Here is a 22,490-nt window from a genome sequence, read left to right on the forward strand (position 1 = left end):
ATAGTCTGATTCATCCCTAGGATTACCAAGTGAATTATGAGGGATCCCAAAGATTTCTAAATGTTTAGATTCCCTTATTGAAGAGGCTTTTGGATTTGAATCTTGGAATAATAGCTAGTGATATATTATTTTCTTGGATTAGAAAATTCCACTAAATTGAAGAAGTTGCAAAGTTCGATCCATGGCTAAAAGATTCATCAAACTAAGACAACTTATGAGAAATTAGTTTTAATCTTTACATATATAGTTGAGAGGGTCTATTTCATATATCTTAAAATATAGGGCTTAAGAGAAGCTCGTCACTCCATTGTAGAGTGTTCCATGTTCTCACTAGTAGTAGCCATTTCAATATGATATCAAATCAAGAATTTCTAAGGCAAAGTTCCTTCTAAACCTCTACCAATACATTTGGCTAAAAGATAGACCCCTTGTGTGAGGACCAATGATGCCTAATCCACCCTTCTACTTTTGAAGAATATAGTGTGACCAACAAGTAGCTCCCCATTTGGGCCAAATAAAACTTCGTATAAGTTGTGTTAGCTAATTGTAGCAGTTTTAGAGGGCAACCCACAAGGAGAGATTTAGACTTGACCAAAGAAGAGTATTTTATTAGCCACATTGATATGCTCACCCATATATAGAAAATTATTTTTCCAAGATAATAATTTGAGTTTTAACTTGTTTAAAAACCACCTCCATAAATATTTTGATGAAACTTTAATTCCAAAAGAAATGCCAAGGTATATACTTATCATTTCATGTTTGATCTCTCACTATTCTTTTGTGATCAAAGGTGGATGAGGCTTGAGATGTATCATCCAAAATTTAATTTTGTGCATATCTAATTTAGAGTTCAAAGCAACATAGAAAAATTTAAGGGTTTCATGTAGTTTATTGGTATAACTAGTACTATTTTGAATTAAAATCATGTTATCATCAATGAAGTGGGAGTAAAGAGTAACAAAGCTACCTAGTAGATATATGCCATTAATGAGGTGATTTAATTAGGCACAATGTAGGAGATATTTTAGTGCAGGGTTTGTGAACTAAAATGGTGTACCAAAAAGTAGCCAATGTAGAAAAATTAAGTAAACATGAGCATATTATTTTGAAAACTTCAAACATGCTCATGTAATGGCTTGGGAATACCAAGCCATAACAATCATGTTATGTAGCTTTTTATATATCTTTTTCATTAATTTTTTTAATACACTCACAATATGTTGAAACATAAAAATGCATAAAAAAAATGGGCCCTCATTTGGAATTGTAATGGTGTAAATTATATACCCTTACAATTTCATGTTATATTTAGCACCCATTTTGGAGGTAACTTGTTTGATTTGGTGCAAACATGCTCAATCTAGGTTTAGATCGCTAACATCGGTCTCACCCCTTAGTGCCTTTGACCTTTAAATGTAGCCTAATTATGTTGACTAAGGTGCACAATGATCCTATCCTCCCAATTTTCCTCTAAGTTTTAATATTTGAATATCAATGTTGAGCCCACAATAGTGATATTTATTTGTTCCCTCTTTTTGAATAATTATTGATGAAATGGTATAAATCACATATAAATGTGACTTCCTCTATCATTGAAAATCCTACTTAGTCAATCTAAGTGATATAATTAATTTCAAGTACTCTATTCAGGCACTCTAAAAAATCACACAATCAAAGTCTATAGACCTAAGAAATTTGAAAACACTACCAAGTATATCATCAAGCACAATTGAATTAATTTTGTTTCCTATTTTTTATCATGTGATGTACTAACATTTGTAGGATCTTCAAAAACAACTTACGTGGAATCCAAGATAAGGCTTCAAATATGATGTGATCATTATAATTTTAGCATTATCATTATTCATTTATCTCTACTCCTTGAGGGCAATAACTCTTTATCACTAATCCTTGCATTGTGCAGGTGGAAACACCAAAACAAGGTTTGAATTAGGAAATCCCCTATGCAACACAATCATTTTCTCCTCTTTTTTATGTGTGAAGATTTAGATATGAATATTACAATCAAGACATTGATATATTATAGTCATATAGGGTAGATATTAATTAATAGTTTTAGACTTCAAATGGATGAAAATAATAATATTATGGTGGTTGGTCTCTCTATCTGTCCGGTTTCAGCTAAGATTTGCACAATGGAAGCCCACAAATTTCTTGAGATTGTTTGAATCACTTTGTTCTACATTAGAGTACTCTAGGAGCTTAGTGCCGAATGCCCCTATCTGACATATTCTACTTCAAATTTCACTCACATACTTGGCTAAACACTTCATTCTTATATTTGAGACTCTATCTAGAATATCAATTCTATATTTCCCATACTTTGATAACCTTCTTCAAATTTTCATCATTAACCTAGTTCATTATATGCATTTAGGCCAATCCCTAATAAAAACACAACCCTCCTAATAGATAAAGTGTGGATCCATGATTGTTTGGCTCTCCCTTGAGTACTATAGTCAAATTCATTCACACCCATTCTAAATGATTTGTGTGAAAAATAAATATTGATTCTAGTTTGATGCACATATTGAACATAGATATTATTTATATACATTTGATTATCTAGATAGTTAAATCCATTCTTTCATTAAAATTCTTACTTAGCATTCTAAAAAGTGTTTTGTAGAGTTTAAAAGGAAATTTTTTAATTCAATTTATTAGTATTTCTTATATTCACTAAATATTTAGATGAGGTATTCAGTACATAATGGCATTGTTGAAGATGTTCTATTCATATTTTCCTTAGCGTACATAATTTTTAGATGTTTCTTGTTGTAATTTTGAGTATTCTTCCTCTCCCAAAATTGGTCTTTCTTGTGAGGAAATTTTGGTTCATGGTGATTATGTCATCCTTATTCATGATACTCCAACAATTTATATCAATGATCCTCATTATGGAGCATGAAGCATTGATGCATAAATAATTATGTACCTCTCCTAAACTAGATCTATTGGCATAACATTATACCATCATGTTCCTTAATGATTCACCTCCTAATTATTTAAATCATATTTAAAGAATGAGTGAGACTAATAAGGATTTGTGTTCTCATCAAAGGATTAATCCTTCCCCGACCATTCATCCTTTTTGTGCTTAGACTCAATATGATTAGAGGACACATATTCTTGGAATTTGTCCTGTGAATCCTCCTCCATTAGAGTTAGAAACAAATTATAGGGTTTGGTTTAACATGTTTTTCAACAATGGTTCTAATAGTAAACATTTTGGGCTTATGGAGCAAGGAATTAGGGTTCATGTGGATCTCACACCATATTATTATAAAAAATGTGTTGGGTTCCCACCTTCCTCTCCAACTCCAGGCCTCCTTCCCCATTATCTCATATAAAGAATACAATCATTTTTTGCATGAGATAAGGCTGCTTCCTAATCCTTATACTCCATATTGAGAAGACCAAACCTTGCTAAGACTCTTCAAAACCTAGTTTATTACTATTCCTCTTCTAAAAGATTGTAAGCTTAAAAGATATGTTCACATATATCACTTTTTTTGTTTGAATCATCACATGGTTAACCATCCCACTAGTGACTGTGAGGCATTTAAGAAATAATTTTGCAAGATTATTTGTGATGGTATCATTCACATGATAAGTGTCATTGAGTTTATTCATTGTCCTGTCTCTATAATTATTGATTAAAGCCTTGTCTACTACATTTCTCTTCACTATGTCAAATTAGTAACTCTCTATGGGGGCTAATTGTCATTCATAGTTGTAAAACCTTATGCGAAATCATACTTTATCTTCAGTAGAAACATTATAGTCTATGGTGTGCTTATTATTTCCTTTACACTAAGGGCAAGGATATCTTTTGTTGGAGGGGTATGTATCCTTGTTCAAGGATATCATCTCCTTGTTTGATGGGTATCTATTCTTGTGTAAGAATTTTTTCTCCTTACCTGAGGGGTGTGTATACATTTTTAAGGATCTCCTTTCCTTGTTTGAGGGTCATGCATCTTTGTTTAAGGGTTTCCTCTCCTTGTTTAAGGGGTATATAGACTTGTTTAAGGATCTCATTTGGATTTTTGATGCATATGCATCCTTGTTTAACAATATACTCTTTTTGTTTTGGGGGTATGTATCTTTGGTTAAGGATACACTCTCCCTTTTTGGATGTGTGTATCCCTTCTAAGGATCCCATCCCCATTATTATATGGTGTATCCTTATTTAAAAGGATCTCTTCCTTATTTTTGAGGTATGTTTACCTACAAAGGGTCCCCTCCCCCTTATTGGAAGATGTATCATTGATGAGAATCTCTTCCTTTTTCTGTAGGTGCATATCCCTACCGAGGATCCACTCCCCCTTATTAGAATATGTATCCTTGTTTAAAGGTATCTTCCTTGTTTTGGAAGAGTGTATCTGTGCTAAGTATCCCTTCCCCCTTATTGGAAGATCTATCATTGCTTAAGGTCTCTACTTTTTTTGGAGGTGTGTATCCTAGGTGAGGATACCTTCTCCCTTATTAGAAGATGAATCCCTCGTGAGAATCTCTTCATTATTTTGGAGGTGTGTGCCCCTATTGAAGATCCCCTCCTTTTTTGTTGGAATATATCCCTAATAAGGATCTCTTCCTTATTCTAGAGGTGTGTATCCCTAATAAAGATCCCCTTCCTTGTTGGAAGATGTATCCTTGATGAGGATCACTTCCTTGTTTAATGGTGTCTATCCCTACTAAGGATCCCATCCTCCTTATTGGAAGATGTAGCCCTAGTGAGGACCTCTTCTTTAAAGGTGTGTATCCTTGTTGAGGATCCCCTCCCTCTATTTCTGTGAATTTGGTATTGTACCTAGTAAGTTTCACACCTAGGCCTTTATCACACATGTTACCTAAGTTTATTCAGGGACCACATAGGATTCTTCCCACTTTTTGTGGAAAGTTATCACATTATCACTTTTCCACCTTAAGTGGATGATAAGCTATGACTTCATATATGAAGTCATAATTTTAAGACGTGTCGTAATCTTATGCCATCCTATGTTCATCTTGGCTTATAGAACTAAGGGGTCCCCTTTGTACCATTAATTCTCATTGTTGATCCCTCTTGTGCTCTCATCAAGTGCCCAAATCTTGGGTGGCTATAATCTTCAATCAATCTTTCATGGTGTATATTATTATATACAAAGTATATTATTGTATTAAAGCTTATTGGATTTCTTCTTGTTAGTCTTATTTGAGAGATTTAGATTTCAAATCTTGGTATATTTAGGGGGTTTTATTTTTATAGTTTTATATTATATGTCAAAATTGGATCTTATTGGTGTAAATTTAAGGTCACCATTAGATTCAATAGGTTTGAGAAAGTCATTTTTGGCTTTTGTTTCATCCATATTAGACATGAGAGGTTCATGGCATTATAGAGAAATTTTAGCCAAAAAGGACCTCACCAACACGCTCAGAAGGCCTAAGAGATGAACATTGACCATTAATTCATCAATTTTGGAGAAAGTTGATTTTGGGGAAAAACAATTTAGTAGGGTTTGAAGTTGGGAGGTGATTATTAGATCTAGGATGTTTCTGACATTGTAGAGAAATTTCAGCCAAGAAGGACCTCAACATCATGCTCAAAAGGCCTGAGAGATGAACCTTGACTATTAATTCATCAATTTCAGAGAAAGTTGATTTGGGGGGAAAAATTAGCAAGCCAAGCCATTTGACTTGATCTATCAGTTTGGTTAATTTTTGAAAAAAAAAAAATTCTACAAATTATTTTTAAAATAGTTTGTTCAAATATATATTTTTTAGTTTTTTATTGTACATTTAAAAAAAATAATTAAAAATATATATTACAAAGGTCACCTAACAGGGACCCTATGCAAAGGTCGTGTCAAGCTCCATACATAAGGCACACACCTTTTTCCTAAAGGTTGTAGCCTTTTTAGATAGCTAGGTACCTCTTTCAAGCAACTGTACTATAGGGCGTGGGGTGTGGCCCCATGTGTCCCCCCACACAATATTTTCTTATCATTTTTCAAAATAGAAAATTCAAAAAATCAAACTTTTGAAAATAAATAAAAAATTCAAAGAACATTTCAGGTTTATTAGAGATTCTAAGAGAACATTCTCTACTGATGTAAGCATGATGTCAATAGAGCCTTTGAAAATTTTCTTTCACCCTCTCCATTGATAGCTTTCAATTTGAAGGCGATTTTGAAATGCTTATAACTTTGGCTTAGATTATCTAATTTTCAAGCAATTTTTTTTTATTTGGGCTACATTTGTGTACTCTATGTAGTGGTGAAGACGATTTCTAATTTTAATGCATGGGTATATTCAATTTGTTATAGGTGTTGTTGAGTAATCCCCATTTTTTGAACTTTTGAGGCTTGGTTATGGCTCATACAGATTCCTTTTTAGGTGCAATTTTTTTTAAAAAGTTCATACTTTTTCATTTTGTTCATATTGGTATTATTAGTTTGTAGCCATTGTAAGCAAAAATTGTACTTTTACACATAGCATTGTTTGGCATATTTGGGCAATTATATTGCATAGATCATAGTTTGATCTTTTGCTTGTTGATTCTAGTTTGATATATCATGATTGTGACAACTTTAAGCATTGATATTTGCTGGTATGTGGTGACTGATCATACTACTAGACTTAAATTTTGGTGACTTTGTCGACGGTGTTTTCCCCACAAATAAATTTACAGGAGAGTACAAGGGGGTAGAGCCCCTCCAACAAGGATCAAGGGCTCATCCCCCTGATGGGGGCCTAGGGGTAGAGCTCACGATACGGGTTTGGGATCAACGCCTCTAGTAGGGCCTATTGGGGGCAACACCCCCAACTGAGGGTTTTGGGAGAGCAGTCTCAAAGCAAAAATTGCCCATTAAGAGTCGAGTATTATTTTGGCATGTAAACTGATTTTTATAAACCACTAAAAATTCTTATAAATATGTGGCAACATAATGTGAAATATATCATATTGTAATTTTCTCTTCATTGGATGATATAAAAGAAGTGGATGACCATATCTTTGGTGGATGTAGCCCGCATTGGGTGAACCATGTTGAATATTTGTGTAATTGTGATTTGTTATAATTGCCTCTATTTTATGAATTATACTTAATATTATTTATTGTTCGGTCTACTTTAAAACCCCAACAAAATCAAAAGTCCACTTAACTTTTATTTAATAAGTGGAAATTATAATTATAGTAATTATAAAATGTCATGATTCAATATTGCTTAGGGATCTTTGATTGAGTGAATTTTTGAAGATCCTTGTTGTGGTTGTGGTTGCATTCCTCTTAATTTATGTTTTTGTTTCTCCAATTCCACTTCTAACACCTTACAACTATCCTAAAAGGAAATATGAAATGAATAAATTGCTAAGAGAAAAAAGATTGTATAGGATAGTTCATGGGCTTGATGTTGAACCAAAAGATGATGAAGTTAAAAAGAATAAATAGTTGAATCTTTGTGAAGAATTCATTAGCTATATATGCTTGTATGTATCTCCCAAGTTATTCTTTCACACTAAAACCTTGGATACACCTATCATTATGTGGAGAAAATTATAAAATTTGTTTCAGAAAATAAATGAAATTCAAGGAAATATGTTGGAGGAATGAATTAGCAAGTCTCAATCCATGAAAATTACAACATATAATAATTCATAAAAAAATTCAAGTCACTAAGAACACAAACGAAGGATTGTGAAATTGAGAAAATAGATACATAATTGGTGCTAAGCATTCTTTCAAATCTAAGACCTGAATATTTAGTGTTTGTGTCTATTTTCTATGCTACAAAGAATGCCTTTGGGAATATATTTTAATTTTCTTGTTTTAAAGATTTTGATATGCAACTCACTTAGGATTGAGATAAGCTTATTCAAATGGGTCTCATGAATTCTTCAAAATTCCATTCTTTGATTGCAAAGGATGAGAAGTCTTTATGTAGAAAAGATAAGAAAAAGAACAATCCTAAGAAGAAAACACATCCACACCTAATTCTGCAGAAGAACATAATAATTCCTCTCATAAAAGGGAATCATTTATGAAGAAGAATCCTACTTGTGCATATTGAAAGAAAAAAGGACACGAAGAACACTATTGTTATAAGGATATTGATGAATTGAGACACCTTCTTAAGAAGCATAGAACTAATTTTCCTCATAGAATATCTACTTCAACTTCTTCTTCTCCTTGAAAACAAATAGAATATTATAAAGAAAAAGTCAAACTTTTGAGACAAGTAAGAACAAAGAAAAATCTCTTCATGATACTCCAAGTAATGAATTAGGGAGATGGATTCTAAATTCGGGAGCTTCTCATTATATGGCATTTTCACAATGTATGTTCTCTTTGTTTGAACCTTGTAATATACCACCAATTTTGATGGGTAATCATACATATATAAATTTAACTAGGAGGGTATCTATTTATATTAGGGATGACACCTTCAATGATGTTTTGTATGTACCTCACTTTGCAAACAATCTCATGTCCATCTATAAAATAACTCATGGTGTAATAGGGAATACTATGGAGTTCACTTTGGATTTAGTTATCATCAAAGACTTGAAGAGTAGAGAAAAAAATTGCAAGTAGGGTGGTGGATCATGCATCTTAGTTGCATTTATTTTCAAACTTTTTTCCTATTGATGACTTTGATTCTTCATGTGAGGTTCATACTTCTAATGTGGATTTTAATCTTGATGTGAACTTTGGTTATTGAACTTGGATATTATCATATGTAATCCAAATATTAAGCCTTGCATTCCATCTCATCCATCTAGTATTGCAATTGATGATACTTATGTGGCTATAATTTTTGCTTCTTGTGATTCAGTGTACTAGCATATACATTGTCCTCTAGATACAGTTCCTTGGGATGACTACTTGAGAAACATCATAGGTTTTTTTGTGGAGTAATATCTTTTAGATTTGGGAGACACCATTGATGAATTAATCTTCTCTTTGAATAAGATGATCCTTCTCTAGTTGTTGTGAGGGAACATTTTGACCCTCTTTTTGATTCTCTACATGATTATTCTTCATAATTTGATGTGAGTGTGGATGCTTCTGAACACCATCTGGAGGAAGGATCTTTGTCTTTAGAGGAGATATTTGAGTCCTTGGATCTTGTTCTACATTCAACTTTTCTATATCTTGGATTATCTTTTTCAATAGCATGGCCTAGAATGGCCTTATTTGTAGTAGGCAACTTTTAACATCAACATGGGGAGAATTGAGCAACCTTTAGAGACTCCATACATTTTGATATTTCTTCCTACATATTCCTTTTGATAATGGGAATAAATAATTCATAAACCTTTGATTTTATTTCTTCCCAAGGGGAGGAAATTTGCTCAATTATCATGGACCATCTTCTACATCCACTTTCAATCATCTACCATTGGCACTAATTCTACATTAAGTAGGCTTACATGGTCTCTCTTCTTCTCTCTTATTGAGGGACTTTTTCATCACATGGGATTTTGTCCTTCTCATTCTTCTTTGAGAGTATTTTGGTATTTTTCATCTCTCTTTTTGGGATGAGTTTTTCCCATTGGATTTTCTCCTTTTCTCCATTTGTGAGAGAGTACAATATATTTGTACATGGGTACCTAACATGGCCTATTAGCTAGGACCCCTCATTTCATCTTTAATTGTTTACATATGCCTACATTATCCCTAAGCTACACTTAAGGGGGGTGCTGGTGTGAAAGGGGTATTGTATCTAGTAAGTTTGAAACCTAGGCCTTTATCATACATGATACTTAAGTTTACTTAAGGACCATATACGATTCTTCCCACTTTATGTGCAATTCCCACTTTTAATGGATAGTTATCACATTAACACTTTTCCATCTCATGTGGATGATGAGTTATCACTTATGTCTCAATACATTATATTAATACACATGTCATAATATTATTTCATCCTATGTTCACATTAGCTTATATAGCCAAGAGGTCATATTTGTAGCATTCATTATCATTGTTGATCTCTCGTGTGCTTTTATGTAGCACTTTTCCACCTTACGTGGATGATGAGTTATCACTTTATGTCTCAATACACATGTCATAATATTATTCCATCCTATGAGGACATTGGATTATATAACCAAGAGGTCCTATTTGTAACATTCATTCTCATTGTTGATCTCTTTTGTGCTTTCATGTAGTACTTAGATCTTGGGTGGATATAATCTTCAACCAATCTTGCATGGTTTATTGCATTCTATACCAACTCTAACACCCTCTTGTCTAAAGATGTATCCTTGATGAGTATTTATTCTTTGTCTTAAAGGTTTGTATCCTTGCTAAGGATTCCCTCCCCATTGTTGGAAGTTGTATTCCTTATGATGGTATCTTCCTTGTTTTAAGGTGTGTATCTCTACTAATGATCCTCTTTCTTTTCCTTAAGATATTAACATAGAAATATTAGCATTTTAGGGGGACATATAGCCTAATTTCCACTAATGTGCCTCTTTGATGTATTACTTGTGAGGATCTCTTCCTTGTTTGAAGTTGTGTATACCTACTAAGTGTTGCAAGGTGTGTGCCCTTGGTCTCCTTCTATTGTGCAACACAACACTCAGGTTTGTGACATGGCTTAACTTCCTCCTGTGGATTCTATAAGTCTAGTGGTTGTATCGGGAATTGACAAGTCGATCTTTTGGTTCAATGACAACCACACTTGTAACAAGTGGTATCAGAGCTTGGTCATGGGTTCAAACCCCTCGCTTGCGCTAGGGGGGATTGTTGCAAGGTGTACACCTTTGCTCTCCTTGTGTTGTGCAACACAACGCTCGGGTTTGTGACATGGTTTAATCTCCTCTTGTGGATTCTATAAGTCTAGTGGTTGTATCAGGCATTAATAGGTCAATCTTTTGGTGCAACGACAACCAAACCTGTAACACTAAGGATCCTCTTTCTTTTCCTTAAGATATTATCATAGCAATACTAACATATTAGGGGGACATATAGCCTCATTTTCACTAATGTGCCTCTTTGTGGTGGTGGTGTTTTTGTTTACACTACTCAAAGAATTAGTGATCTATGAAGATTCACCTAGAATAACACAAATTGTTGGCTAGTAGCTTTCACATGAGTTCACCTTTGATCATATTGTATAATATATCTTTCTAGTTTCATCTTTGATGTTATTTATGCTCCTTGAATTATTTGAGCTCTATAAACCAACCAACATAAAAAAACTCGATGGCCAATGGTATTCATATGATTCACCTTGTTCACCTAACATAACACAACTTGCTAGTTTTTTATCATTTTGTTGTTAGTCTATGGATTACCTAGCATAACACAACATGCTAGCCAATGGAATTCATATACACTATTACAAATCCATGGTCATCTAGCATAAAACAACTTCTTAAAGCCACGGGGGCTTCATATTGTGCATGAGCCCTAGCAAAAATATTGTAATAGAGTCATGTACCAACATGAAGTGGTCACTCTTTTCTCAAGCCTTTTCTTTTGTTTCCATTGACCCTCACCCTTTTGTGTGGCCTCTTGAGGTGGCCCATAACATTATGCATGTTGAGGATATGGTTCCTTTCTATTATACCAATAATAGACCTATAGAGATGGTCCATATTGTGTTGTTTGCAAGGATTATCACTAGTAAAAAGTTTTGGGAGGCCTTTCAAAACCCAATGGGCTATTTTGTTCTTGTCTACACTCTAGAGTTGGTGTGCTTGGATTGGCTTGGTTTATCCTTCACATGTTTTTTTTATCTTGTTGAAACATGTTGAGTTTAGCTACAAGGTTGTGGGAAGCCTTTCAAAACCCATAGGGTGTTGTCTGTTACCTTGGCTATGTTGTTGTATGCTCAAGGGTCTATTTGGAATATGTTCGGGGTGCTTCTAAACCCCTATGTTTTTGATTAGGTAATTTTGGTTTATTCAGGAACTTGTTCCCACCAGTTTGATGCCCCAGTCAAAAGCATGTTTCAAGAAAGGCTTCTCCTTTTTGGGTTTTGTTGTTTTTGGTGGTCTCATTGCTTGTGAGTTTCCCCTTATGCACTTGTTGGCAGTCATGTATCAGTAATAGGCCTATCCCTCTTTATCTAATCACAATATGCATTTGTACCAATTGTGTTTCTGCATCATGTTTGATGGTGCACTTGCATGCATGGGTTATAGATGTTCATGATAATCATGAGTTTCTTATGTTTTGATTGAGTTTCTTAATGTGTTTGTTATATTATAAAAATGATGCTTGGTATTAAAACAAATTGTTATACCAAGATCTTTTTACTCCATTGACTTTGAATTTTTATTAAAATTGTGTCTTTATGTAATGACTTGTGTGTCTTCCATAAGTTTTGCATGTATGCCTTGTGTCTTACATGTATTCTAGGTGCCTTGTGTGTTTTTAATTAGTGTCTACTTCATGTCTAATTGGTGTCTACCTCGTGTTACATATTTTTATAAGTTTCTTAGCTTTGACTCATCTATACTTTACCATGCATATGGCTATAAACTCATACCCCACTAAACTAGGGGCTAAATATAACATCATAAATTGTTTACTCCTTAAAATTTCACACTATATTTAGCACCTATTTTGGAGGTAGTCTTTGATTTGGTACAAATATGTTGATGATGGGTCTAGATTGACAACATTCATTTCAATCGCTAGTTCCTTGACATTTGTCTAACTTAATTAGGCTAAACTAGGGTGCTCAATTCCATAGTCCTCCCAACATGGCTCCATATTTCAATATTTGAAAGTTAGTGTTGGGCCCTTAATGATGATATTCCTTTGTCAACCCGTTTCAAAATAATTATTGATGAAAAGGTGTAGGTCACATATAATAGTGATTATATCATTTGAAATTCTAATTAGTTCATCTAAGTGATCTAGTAATCAATTTCAAGCACTCTAAAGATCAAGTAATCAAAGTCTATAGAGTTTAAGAAATTTGAGGACACTATCAAGCATATAATCAAACACAATAGATGTAATTTCATTTCCTATTTGTTATCATATGATGTAATGATATTTGTAGGATCTTCATCAATACCTTGGGTGGAATTCAAGTTAGAGCTTCAAATACAAGGCAATCAAATTATCATTATAGCATAATAATTATTTATTTTCTTTTGATCCCTTGAGGGAAAACACTCTTTATCACCCATCATGTAATTGTTATGGAGGCAGGAACACCAACACGGGGTTTGACTTAGGAAAGCCCCTATACAAAACAACCATTTTCTCCTCTCTTTAAATATGTGTATATTTAGATTTGAAGATCACAATCGAGATAGTTATACAATTAGATAGAGAAAACGATGACAAGGAATTTAAGAATACAAAAGGATGAAACTCAATGGACCAAGGTGTTCAATGACCCTATCCTTCTAGTTCTAGTTGATACTTACATGGTGGTAGCCTAGAAACCTTTTGAGATTATTCCAATCACTTTCTTCTACATCAGAGTACTCCATGACCCCAACACCCAATACCCCTTTTTGGACACAATTTGCTCATGGTTTTAGTAATTTACCCTGATAAGCACCTTATTCTTAGATCTGAGGCTCTCTCTAGAATTCTTATTCTACATTTCCTATATTTTGGTAAACTTGTTCAAATCTTTCATCATTAACCTATTTTACTATATACATCCAAATCGATCCCTAATCTCACTACAACCATCATAAATTATTAGGTATGGATCCTAGATCATTTAGCTTTCCTTGATAATTGTAGTTAAACCCTTTCAAACCTATTCAAATTATTTATGTGAAAGGAAAGATTGGTTCTAGGTTGATGCACATATTGACCTAGGATCAATTTTTCAACATTTCAACAACTTGTGGCTTCAACTCATAAATTTGTCTCTTGATGTTTTTCTATCTAAAATGTGATAGTGCATTAGAAATTTCACACAGATCTTCACAATGCCACAACTTAGAAGAGGTAAGTGTTCAACTTTATGTATTAAAATCAAATTTGGTTTGCATTTGAAAAATGAATTATTTTTTATAATTAAAAAAAAAATCTTTAGAGTAGATGCTATAAACCCTAATCTAGAGCCAAATTTAGATGGTAAAATACATAAAGACAACCCTATAATAGATAAGTAGCCTCCAACACTATAAAAAACCCTAGATAGATCCAAGAGGATATGGTATAGCATTTGAAATAAATTAAACTTCAAATTATTGAAATTAATTTTAAAATTTAAGCCTTTAACATTAAATCACCAACATAGATCACTTTCTTCATCATTGGAAGCAATGATGATCAACGTTGACATAGTGACACATTAAATAATTGACAAAGTTGTAAATATTCATGTCATGAATTTATGTAGTCAAATTATCATAACATGAAGTGAAATAAAGGCATAAAAAAGAAAACCATGTGATCTTTTTATAGATCCTAGAACTAATGCATCCATTGATGTGACTTCAAGGATATTTCCAATACATTGATGCAATCATGACTAGTGTCAACTATACACTTTCATATTTGTAGGTTGAGCCTATTCAGGATGATTCATCTAAGATTACATCTTTGAAGACATTTAAGTCAATGAGAAATGGGAAAGCTAGTCACAAGCTATTTGTACATAAATTTGAGAGGGGATTTTCTAATGGTGCATCCATTAGGCCATTCTGAATCCTTGAGAAAGAAAGAATAATAGTTAAAGAAATAAGAATAGCTAAGTTGGGGGCACATTTTTTTGGATTTATATCATATAATGTTGTCTTTGTATTTTAAATTAAAACAAAGTTTGAGTTGTCCCAATATTTCAAAGTGAAGTGCAAGGGATCCCAAGGGTCACTAAATGTTTTCGTATGTATTTATTATAGAGGTGTTGGATTTGAACCTTATAAACATTTCTAGCAAGTTATTCTCTTGGATTAGATGATTCAACTAAATTGAAGAATTTATAAAGCTCAATCCATTACTAAAAGATTGACCAAGCTAAGATAACTTATGGGAAACTACTTGCCAAGATTTCCATATATTATTAAGAGGGATTGATCCATAGGTTTTAAAATATGGGGATAAAAGAATCTTGTCACTCCACTACAGAGTATTCACATTTTTACCAATAATAACTATTTGAATAAAATAACAAGCTAGAAGTTTCCAAGGTGAAGTTCCTTTCAAAGATATGTCAATCCATTTAGCTAAAAGAAAGACCCCTTTTATGTGAGGATTAATGATGTGGAATCCACCCTTCTTCTTTGAGATAAAATAGTATGATTAAGAAGTAATTGAAATGATTTTTTATTTCCCCATTTAGACCAAATAAAACTTCAAATAAGTTGTATTAGTTGGTTGTAGTAGGTTGTAGAGGTAAACCAACAAGAAGAAATATAGAATTTACTAACTAAGAGGATTTTATTAGTCAACAACATTTTCCCAACCCACGATAGAAATTGATTTTCCAAAGATAACAATTTAAATTTGGATTTAAAAAAAAAAACCCCTCCACAAATACTTCAACTAAACTCCAATTCCAAAAGGAATGCCAAAGTATTTAGTTATGATTCCATGTTTGATGTTACCATGATTTTGAGATCCAATATTTATGAGAGCTAGGATGTTTTATGAAATATTTAGTTTAGTGCATAGCTAAAATTGAGAGTTCAAAACTACATAAAAATTTCAAGGATATCCTGCAAATTATTTTTATAATGAAGAATATTTGTTTTATGAAATTTTTAGTTTAGTGCATAGCTGAAATTGAAGTTCAAAACTGTATAAAAATTTCAAGGGTATCATGCAAATTTTTTCCTTTAATGAAGAATATTTAGAAGGAAAATCATTTTATCATTAGTGAAATGAGATCTAAGAGTATCATAGTTACCTAGAAGAGAGATGCCATTAATGGAGTGATTTGTTTAGGTATATTTAGGAGATATCCCAAGGTAGGGGCTGTGCACCAAAATGGTATATTGAAAAGAAACCAATGTTGAATAAATTAATTATCATGGGCATGCTATTTTGAAAACTAAATAAAACATGTTCTCATTATATGGGTTGGAAAAACCAAGCCATAACATGAGCATATTGTTAGGACCCAAAGGCAACTGAGAGGGGGGGGGGGGGTGTGAATCAGTTGTCAATTACTTTCAAGCTAAATATAACTTAATCAAAACTTGATACATAATACCGGTAAACCAAACTTAATGTTGGTTAATAGATTAATAGTTAATATCAATACCGGTAAAAATTAATGCATGAAACAGAAAGAGAAACAACATCCAGAACACATAACATAGAGATTTATATGTGGAAACCCTATAAGGGGAAAAACTACGGTGGGAAACCTTACCCACAATTAGATGATACTACTACAAATAGTATGTGTATACAAATGGGGTTTGCACATGAAGAAAGGCCAACCACCTATAGCTCATTGCTCAATCAAAAAATAGGAGTCACACTGACTACAATTGGATGATTAAATCCAATGATAATGTACTGCTCAAAGTAGCATCTCCAATGCTGGATTTAGTACCGGTTAAGCTTTGATAATCACCTTCAAACCTTCCTTGAACCTTCACTATGGTTTGCTCATATAATCTTCAATATTCACACATACCATGTTACAAAATCATATACCATATGTTGTTATCTTTCTTCTCCTTACTTACATCATCTCACAAATGAGATCTTACATATATACCAAAGCCTAAGACCAAATGTGTAGGTCGGCTTACCAAGAATATTACAATTAAACAAATTACAAATGAGTCAAGATGCGATGCATCATGTCGGCTCAATACATTTACAACAATATCCAATTAATTAAATCATCTCCATAACGTGTCGTGCTGATCTGAAATAGATAATGCATGTTGGTCCATAACCTAGACCAATTTGCTGGTAACAACAAATATGTCAACCCGATTAGACCAATAACCAAAATACCAAAACCAAGTGTCCAAACCATGTCTTCGACATAAGCAAGTGATCTCCAGATGATAACAAGTCATCAGTGAACAATATAACCTATTGATGAATGATATACCGGTGACTGTGCATAAGTCACTGAACTTGCCGGTGAACATAATGCACCGGTTCAACATAACCAAAGATCTTCAGAAGGATAAGTGTTAATAAGTGTTGACATCAATGACAAAACCAATGCAACACATCCATAATACCAATAATCTCCCCCTTTTGCACTAATGGCAACACAAGATGGAAAAACATCTAAGTGCCAAAACATAATGCCAAAAACCAAAAACCAACAATCTCCAGGATAGATCAATACTAGAAATCAAAATACAAATGCAGAGAGTATATATCACTCCCCCAATAAGTAATCTCTCCCCAAATGATAATGTATGTTTTTCCATAGATATCTCTCCCCAAAGGATAATCTATGTTTTTCCATAGATATCTCTCCCCCTTTGACATCAAATGCCAAAGCAATACAAATACCAGAACATACAACCAATTCATAAAAGCAATTATAATAGCCAATTGTTATATCCAACTTCTCCCCCTGAGAAGTATCTCTCCTCCATCAAAGCCGGGAAAAAAGGTTTCTCTACAAATTCTGTCGGTTTGATGCCAATCATAGGTTGTCTAAGTCTCTACAGGTGAGGGTATAACCCCAAGTTGTTCTTTGAGATATTCAAAAGTTTCCTTAGGTAAAAGTTTAGTAAAGATATCTGCAATCTGCTCTTTACTATTCACATAAACCAATCTCACTTCTTTTGCTTCAACATTCTCTTTTAGAAAATTATATTTGATAGAAACATGTTTAGTCTTAGAGTGAAATACCAGATTCTTAGATATATCAATTGCTGCTGAATTATGACAATAAATAATTATAGGTTCTTTGCATCTTACCTTTATGTCCTTCAACATTTTCTTAATCAATAATACCTGAGTACAATTAGTTGTTGCTGCAACATATTCTAATTTTGCTGTTGATAATGATGTACAACTCTGTTTCTTGCTCAACCATGAAATCAATCTGCTACCAAGAAAGAATGCCCCACCGGTGGTGCTCTTTCTATCATCTACATCTCCTGCCGAATTTGCATCAGTGTATGCACATAAATCAAAATTTTCATCTTTAGGATACCGTAAACCAAGATTTGTTGTGCCTTGTAGCTATTAGAAAATCTTTTTCACCGTTGATTCATGATTTTCTCTAGGATTACTTTGAAATATTGAAACAATACATATTGCATTCATTATATCAAGTCTTATTTGTGTCAAATACAGTAAACCTCCAATCATAGATTTGTATCTTGTCGGATTAATAGGAGCTGAATCATCTTTCAATGTCAATTTATCAGTTGTAGTCATAGGAGTACTTACCGGTTTAGAGTTTTCCATACCAAATTTCTTCAGTAGCTCCTTCAAGTACTTTTTTTGACATATGAATATACCTTTATTAGTCTGTGAAATTTTCAATCCTAAAAAGAATTTTATCTCCTAATCATAGACATTTCAAATTCTTCCTACATCTTATTAGCAAAGTCTTTACATAATCCATCTTCTCCTCCAAAAATGATGTCATTAACAAAAACTTCATTAACCAAGATGTCTTCATTAGTCACTTTGAAATATAAGTTGCTGTTAGCATTACCTTTAGTGTAACCAAGCTTCAAAAGATATTTGTCCAATCTAGCATACCAAGCTCTAGAAGCTTGCTTCAATCCATATAAAGCTTTCATTAATCTGCAAACCATATCTTTATTATTTGTCAATGAAAATCCATCAGGTTGTTCAATGTAAACTTCCTCTTCAAGATCACCATTCAGAAATGCACATTTTACATCCATTTGATATACTTTATAGCTCTTGTGTGCTGCAAATACAAGAAATAATCTGACTACCTCAATTCTAGCTATCAGTGCAAAGGTTTCATTGTAGTCAATTCCCTCTTTATGTGAATATCCTTTACACACTAATTGTGCTTTGTTTTTGATTACTGTACCATCTTCATTAAGTTTATTTTTGAATACCCATTTAGTTTCAATTACATTTTTATCTTTAGGTCAGGGAACCAATGTCCATGTATTGTTCTTTTCAATTTGTTCTAATTCATCTTCCATAGCTTTCATCCAATGTATATCTTCACATGCCTCAATAGAAGATGTTGGTTCAATTTGAGAAATTAAACATACCTCTTCATTTGCCAATCTTCCTCTTTTCATAACACCTTGATGCTTATTCCTAATTATCTTTCTTTCAAAGTGATTCGGTCTTACATACCTAGGTGTGTTCACTTGCTGCTATTCTTTAGTCACTATGGAATTCTCTGATGATGCTGGTGTGACTAGATCCACATTCTGTACTGGTGTACTCTTTATAGGTTCATTTATGATCATCTCAACTGCCGATATAGACCTTGAATTTCCTCTAAATTGTTCATCTATCTTCACATTTTCACTCTCAATGATTTTCTGCAATCTTTTATTAAAACATCTATATGCCTTGCTCTTAGATGAATAACCAAGAAATATTCCTTCATCACTTCTAGGATCAAATTTACCAGTATACTCATCTCTCCTAATATAACATTTTCTTCCAAATATTCAGAAGTATTGAAGAGTAGGAGTATTACCAAACCATAGTTCAAAAGGTGTCTTACCAGTTTCACCTTTGATGTGAACTTTGTTAAAAGTGTAAACCCTTATATTCACTGCTTCTCTCCAGTACACATGAGGTAGATTTTCTTCTAATATCATACTTCTAGTTGCTTCCATAATAGTTTTGTTCTTCCTTTCCACAACTCCATTTTGCTGAGGTGTCCGGGGTGCTGATAGTTGTCTTCTAATTCCATTCACTTCACAAAATGTATTAAACTCCTTAGATGTGAATTCACCTCCTTGATCTGATCTTAAACATTTGATTTTCTTATCAGTTTCATTCTCTACCAGTGCCTTGAATAATTTGAATTTCCCAAAAGCTTCTGATTTCTCCCTGAGAAAAGTAACCCAACACATTCTAGAATAATCACCAATGATTAGTATAAAGTATCTATCTCCCTGTAGACTTCTTGGTCTTGCCAGACCACACAAGTTAGTATGAATTAAATCAAGAGCATTATTGGGTTTCTTAGAAATACTTTTAAAAGTTGTTCTAACTTGCTTTCCCATTTGACATTCCTTACATACCGGATTATGAGGTTTTACAATCTTAGGTAAATCCCTTACAACTTTAGATTAACTAATATTTATAATGCAATCAAAATTCACATGACAGAGTCTTTTATGCCATAACCAACTTTCATCAATATGTGCAATCAAGCATGTCTTTTCATTGTTGTTCAAATGAAAGATATTACCTCTAGTCTTATTACCAGTTGCAATCTCCAAATCAGTTCTATTCATGATTTTGCATTTACCATTTTTGAATTGTAACTGAAATCCCTTTTCAAATAATTGGCCAAGTAGCTGTAAAGAATGGAAACAGAAGGAGGAGGTTTGGGCTATTCTGTAGAAGGGTGGCCTCTTGAAATTCATGGAGAGACTCCACAATTGTGATGACATGGTCACCAGTTTTTTCTGTAACAACTGGAAAAAGGGCATGTTGAGAATGGGAGACCGAACTATAGAAATCGACGAGGATTTAATTGCTCAAGCTACGGGCCTCACAAGAGAAGGGTGCAACTTCTACAGAGATAGGAAAGTCAGCAGGGAAGCTATCTAAAGATACCCAGACATTGAGAAAGAGAAGAAATGACTGGTAAAGTTGAGCAAAACCTACTACTCGCCCAGGGCTTTTGCCAAACCCTGGCAGGAAGTCCTCTTTGTTTTAATGCAATATATCACTCTAGATGGTAGGTTCTCCAAAGTCTATGGTTATCACTTTGTTCTACTGAATCACTTTAGGCACAATGATAAGGTAAATTTCCCTTATTTTCTGCTCTGTTTGATGAATGCATCCCTCAAGGCCTACAAAGAGAACCCACGGGGTGATACGACCATGCACCAAGGCCTGATGGTTCTAATCTATGACCATCTTAAGGCCAACCAAATTGCTCATATGCAACCCTCTGTGGATTCTGAGGATGAGGGGTCTGACCCTACCTTCTCAAAGGATGAGGAGTCTGAAAGTGACCCTACGACTGATACTAAGGACAACATGGATGTCTCAAATTATGAAAGTGGGAAGAAGAGGAAACACATCAAAACTAGACCCTCATCCTCTAAGGGAAAAAAACCTAAAGGTAAACCCTTGATTAGCATTTCTATGGAAGAGGAGACTTTAGATGACTTTGAGGAGGAGTACCCTCAAGGGTGGCTAAAGAAGAAGACAAAAGCTCACACCGAGGCTAGGAAAATGCACAAGAAGAAAGAGGAGACTGTTAAGGAACCGGAAGTTCAAAAGCAGGTAAGGGCCCTGGATGATGACCAGAACCTGGAAAAGGAGACCATGGAAGAGGCTCTTAGGGCTGTTGACACTACCATCCAACACACCCCTAAAGAGAAAATGGCAACTCCTGAAAAAGTTGACCACCCCTCTAACCCTCCCCTCAAGGGTTTGCATGGTTTCATGGAAAGAATGGAGTGGCTCATCAATGGTTACAAGAAAGCTGTGGACAAAAATAAAAAACTCTGTAACAAAATCTTGATCCTAGAAACCATCAATATAGGGGAAGGGAAGACCATGGAAAACTTCATAGAGGACCTAAAAAGTACCATTGCCAAAGCTGAAGACATAAGAGATACTTTCAACACTAGGTTTGAAAAAATTGAGAAGGATTTGCTGGAAAGAAAGAATCTTGTTGACACTAATGACCACATTCTCACAAAAACTGTCAGCAAAATTGGTAAAATTGAGGAGTGTCTAAAGAACATTGCTGAATAGAGCCTCAACATCTTGAAGATTTCAGCCAACAACACCAACACTCTCATTAACAAGTTGGATGATTATAAGGAAATCCTGGACATTGACCCAGAAACGAAAGGAACAGGGGAAGCTCAAGGTCCCAGAACCCGTACCGAAGGCAAAAAGAAGGATAAAAAACCAAACAAGGATCTGGAAGACCTTAAAGCTATCGGGGCAACTTACGACGAGCTGGTGATGAAGGCAAAGGACTTGTTGAAGAAAATTTCTGTGTAGTGCCCTCTCAGTTTCTTTGCTGTTGTTTTTTTTGTTGTCCTTTCGGTTCACTGGCTTTTTGCTAGTATTTTTGTATACGGTTCCTAAGCACTGTACCTATTGGTGTCTTATCTTAATATCTTTTGTTAAAGGTTTTGGGTCCTGAAAACTTGCTTTTTTAATTAATCAGAACTAATTGACCAACGCTCAAAAGATTATGTTTCAAACCTTCAACATAATAAACGTTGTCAGTATTGTGCTTACCATCAAAAGATATAGTGCCTTTTCCTCTGATCAAACAAGCTTTGTCATCGCCAAATATTACTAGACCTCCATTGTATTCCTAAAAAGATAAGAATTAACTTTTATCACCAGTCATATGATGTGAACATCCAAAATCTATAATCCATTCAGCTTTTTCTTCAATTTTAG

General features: G+C 33.8%; 1 protein-coding gene across 1 annotated transcript; it reads left to right on the forward strand.

The window, feature by feature from the left end:
* Positions 1 to 20,939: 20,939 nt before the first annotated feature.
* On the forward strand, positions 20,940 to 22,079 carry LOC131858011 (uncharacterized). Its single transcript, XM_059210861.1, has 2 exons — positions 20,940 to 21,464; positions 21,825 to 22,079. The coding sequence occupies exons 1-2, from the start codon at positions 20,940 to 20,942 to the stop codon at positions 22,077 to 22,079; spliced, it is 780 nt and encodes a 259-aa protein (XP_059066844.1).
* Positions 22,080 to 22,490: the final 411 nt, after the last annotated feature.

The sequence above is a fragment of the Cryptomeria japonica genome, chromosome 1, assembly GCF_030272615.1.
Source record: "Cryptomeria japonica chromosome 1, Sugi_1.0, whole genome shotgun sequence".
NCBI lineage: Eukaryota > Viridiplantae > Streptophyta > Pinopsida > Cupressales > Cupressaceae > Cryptomeria > Cryptomeria japonica.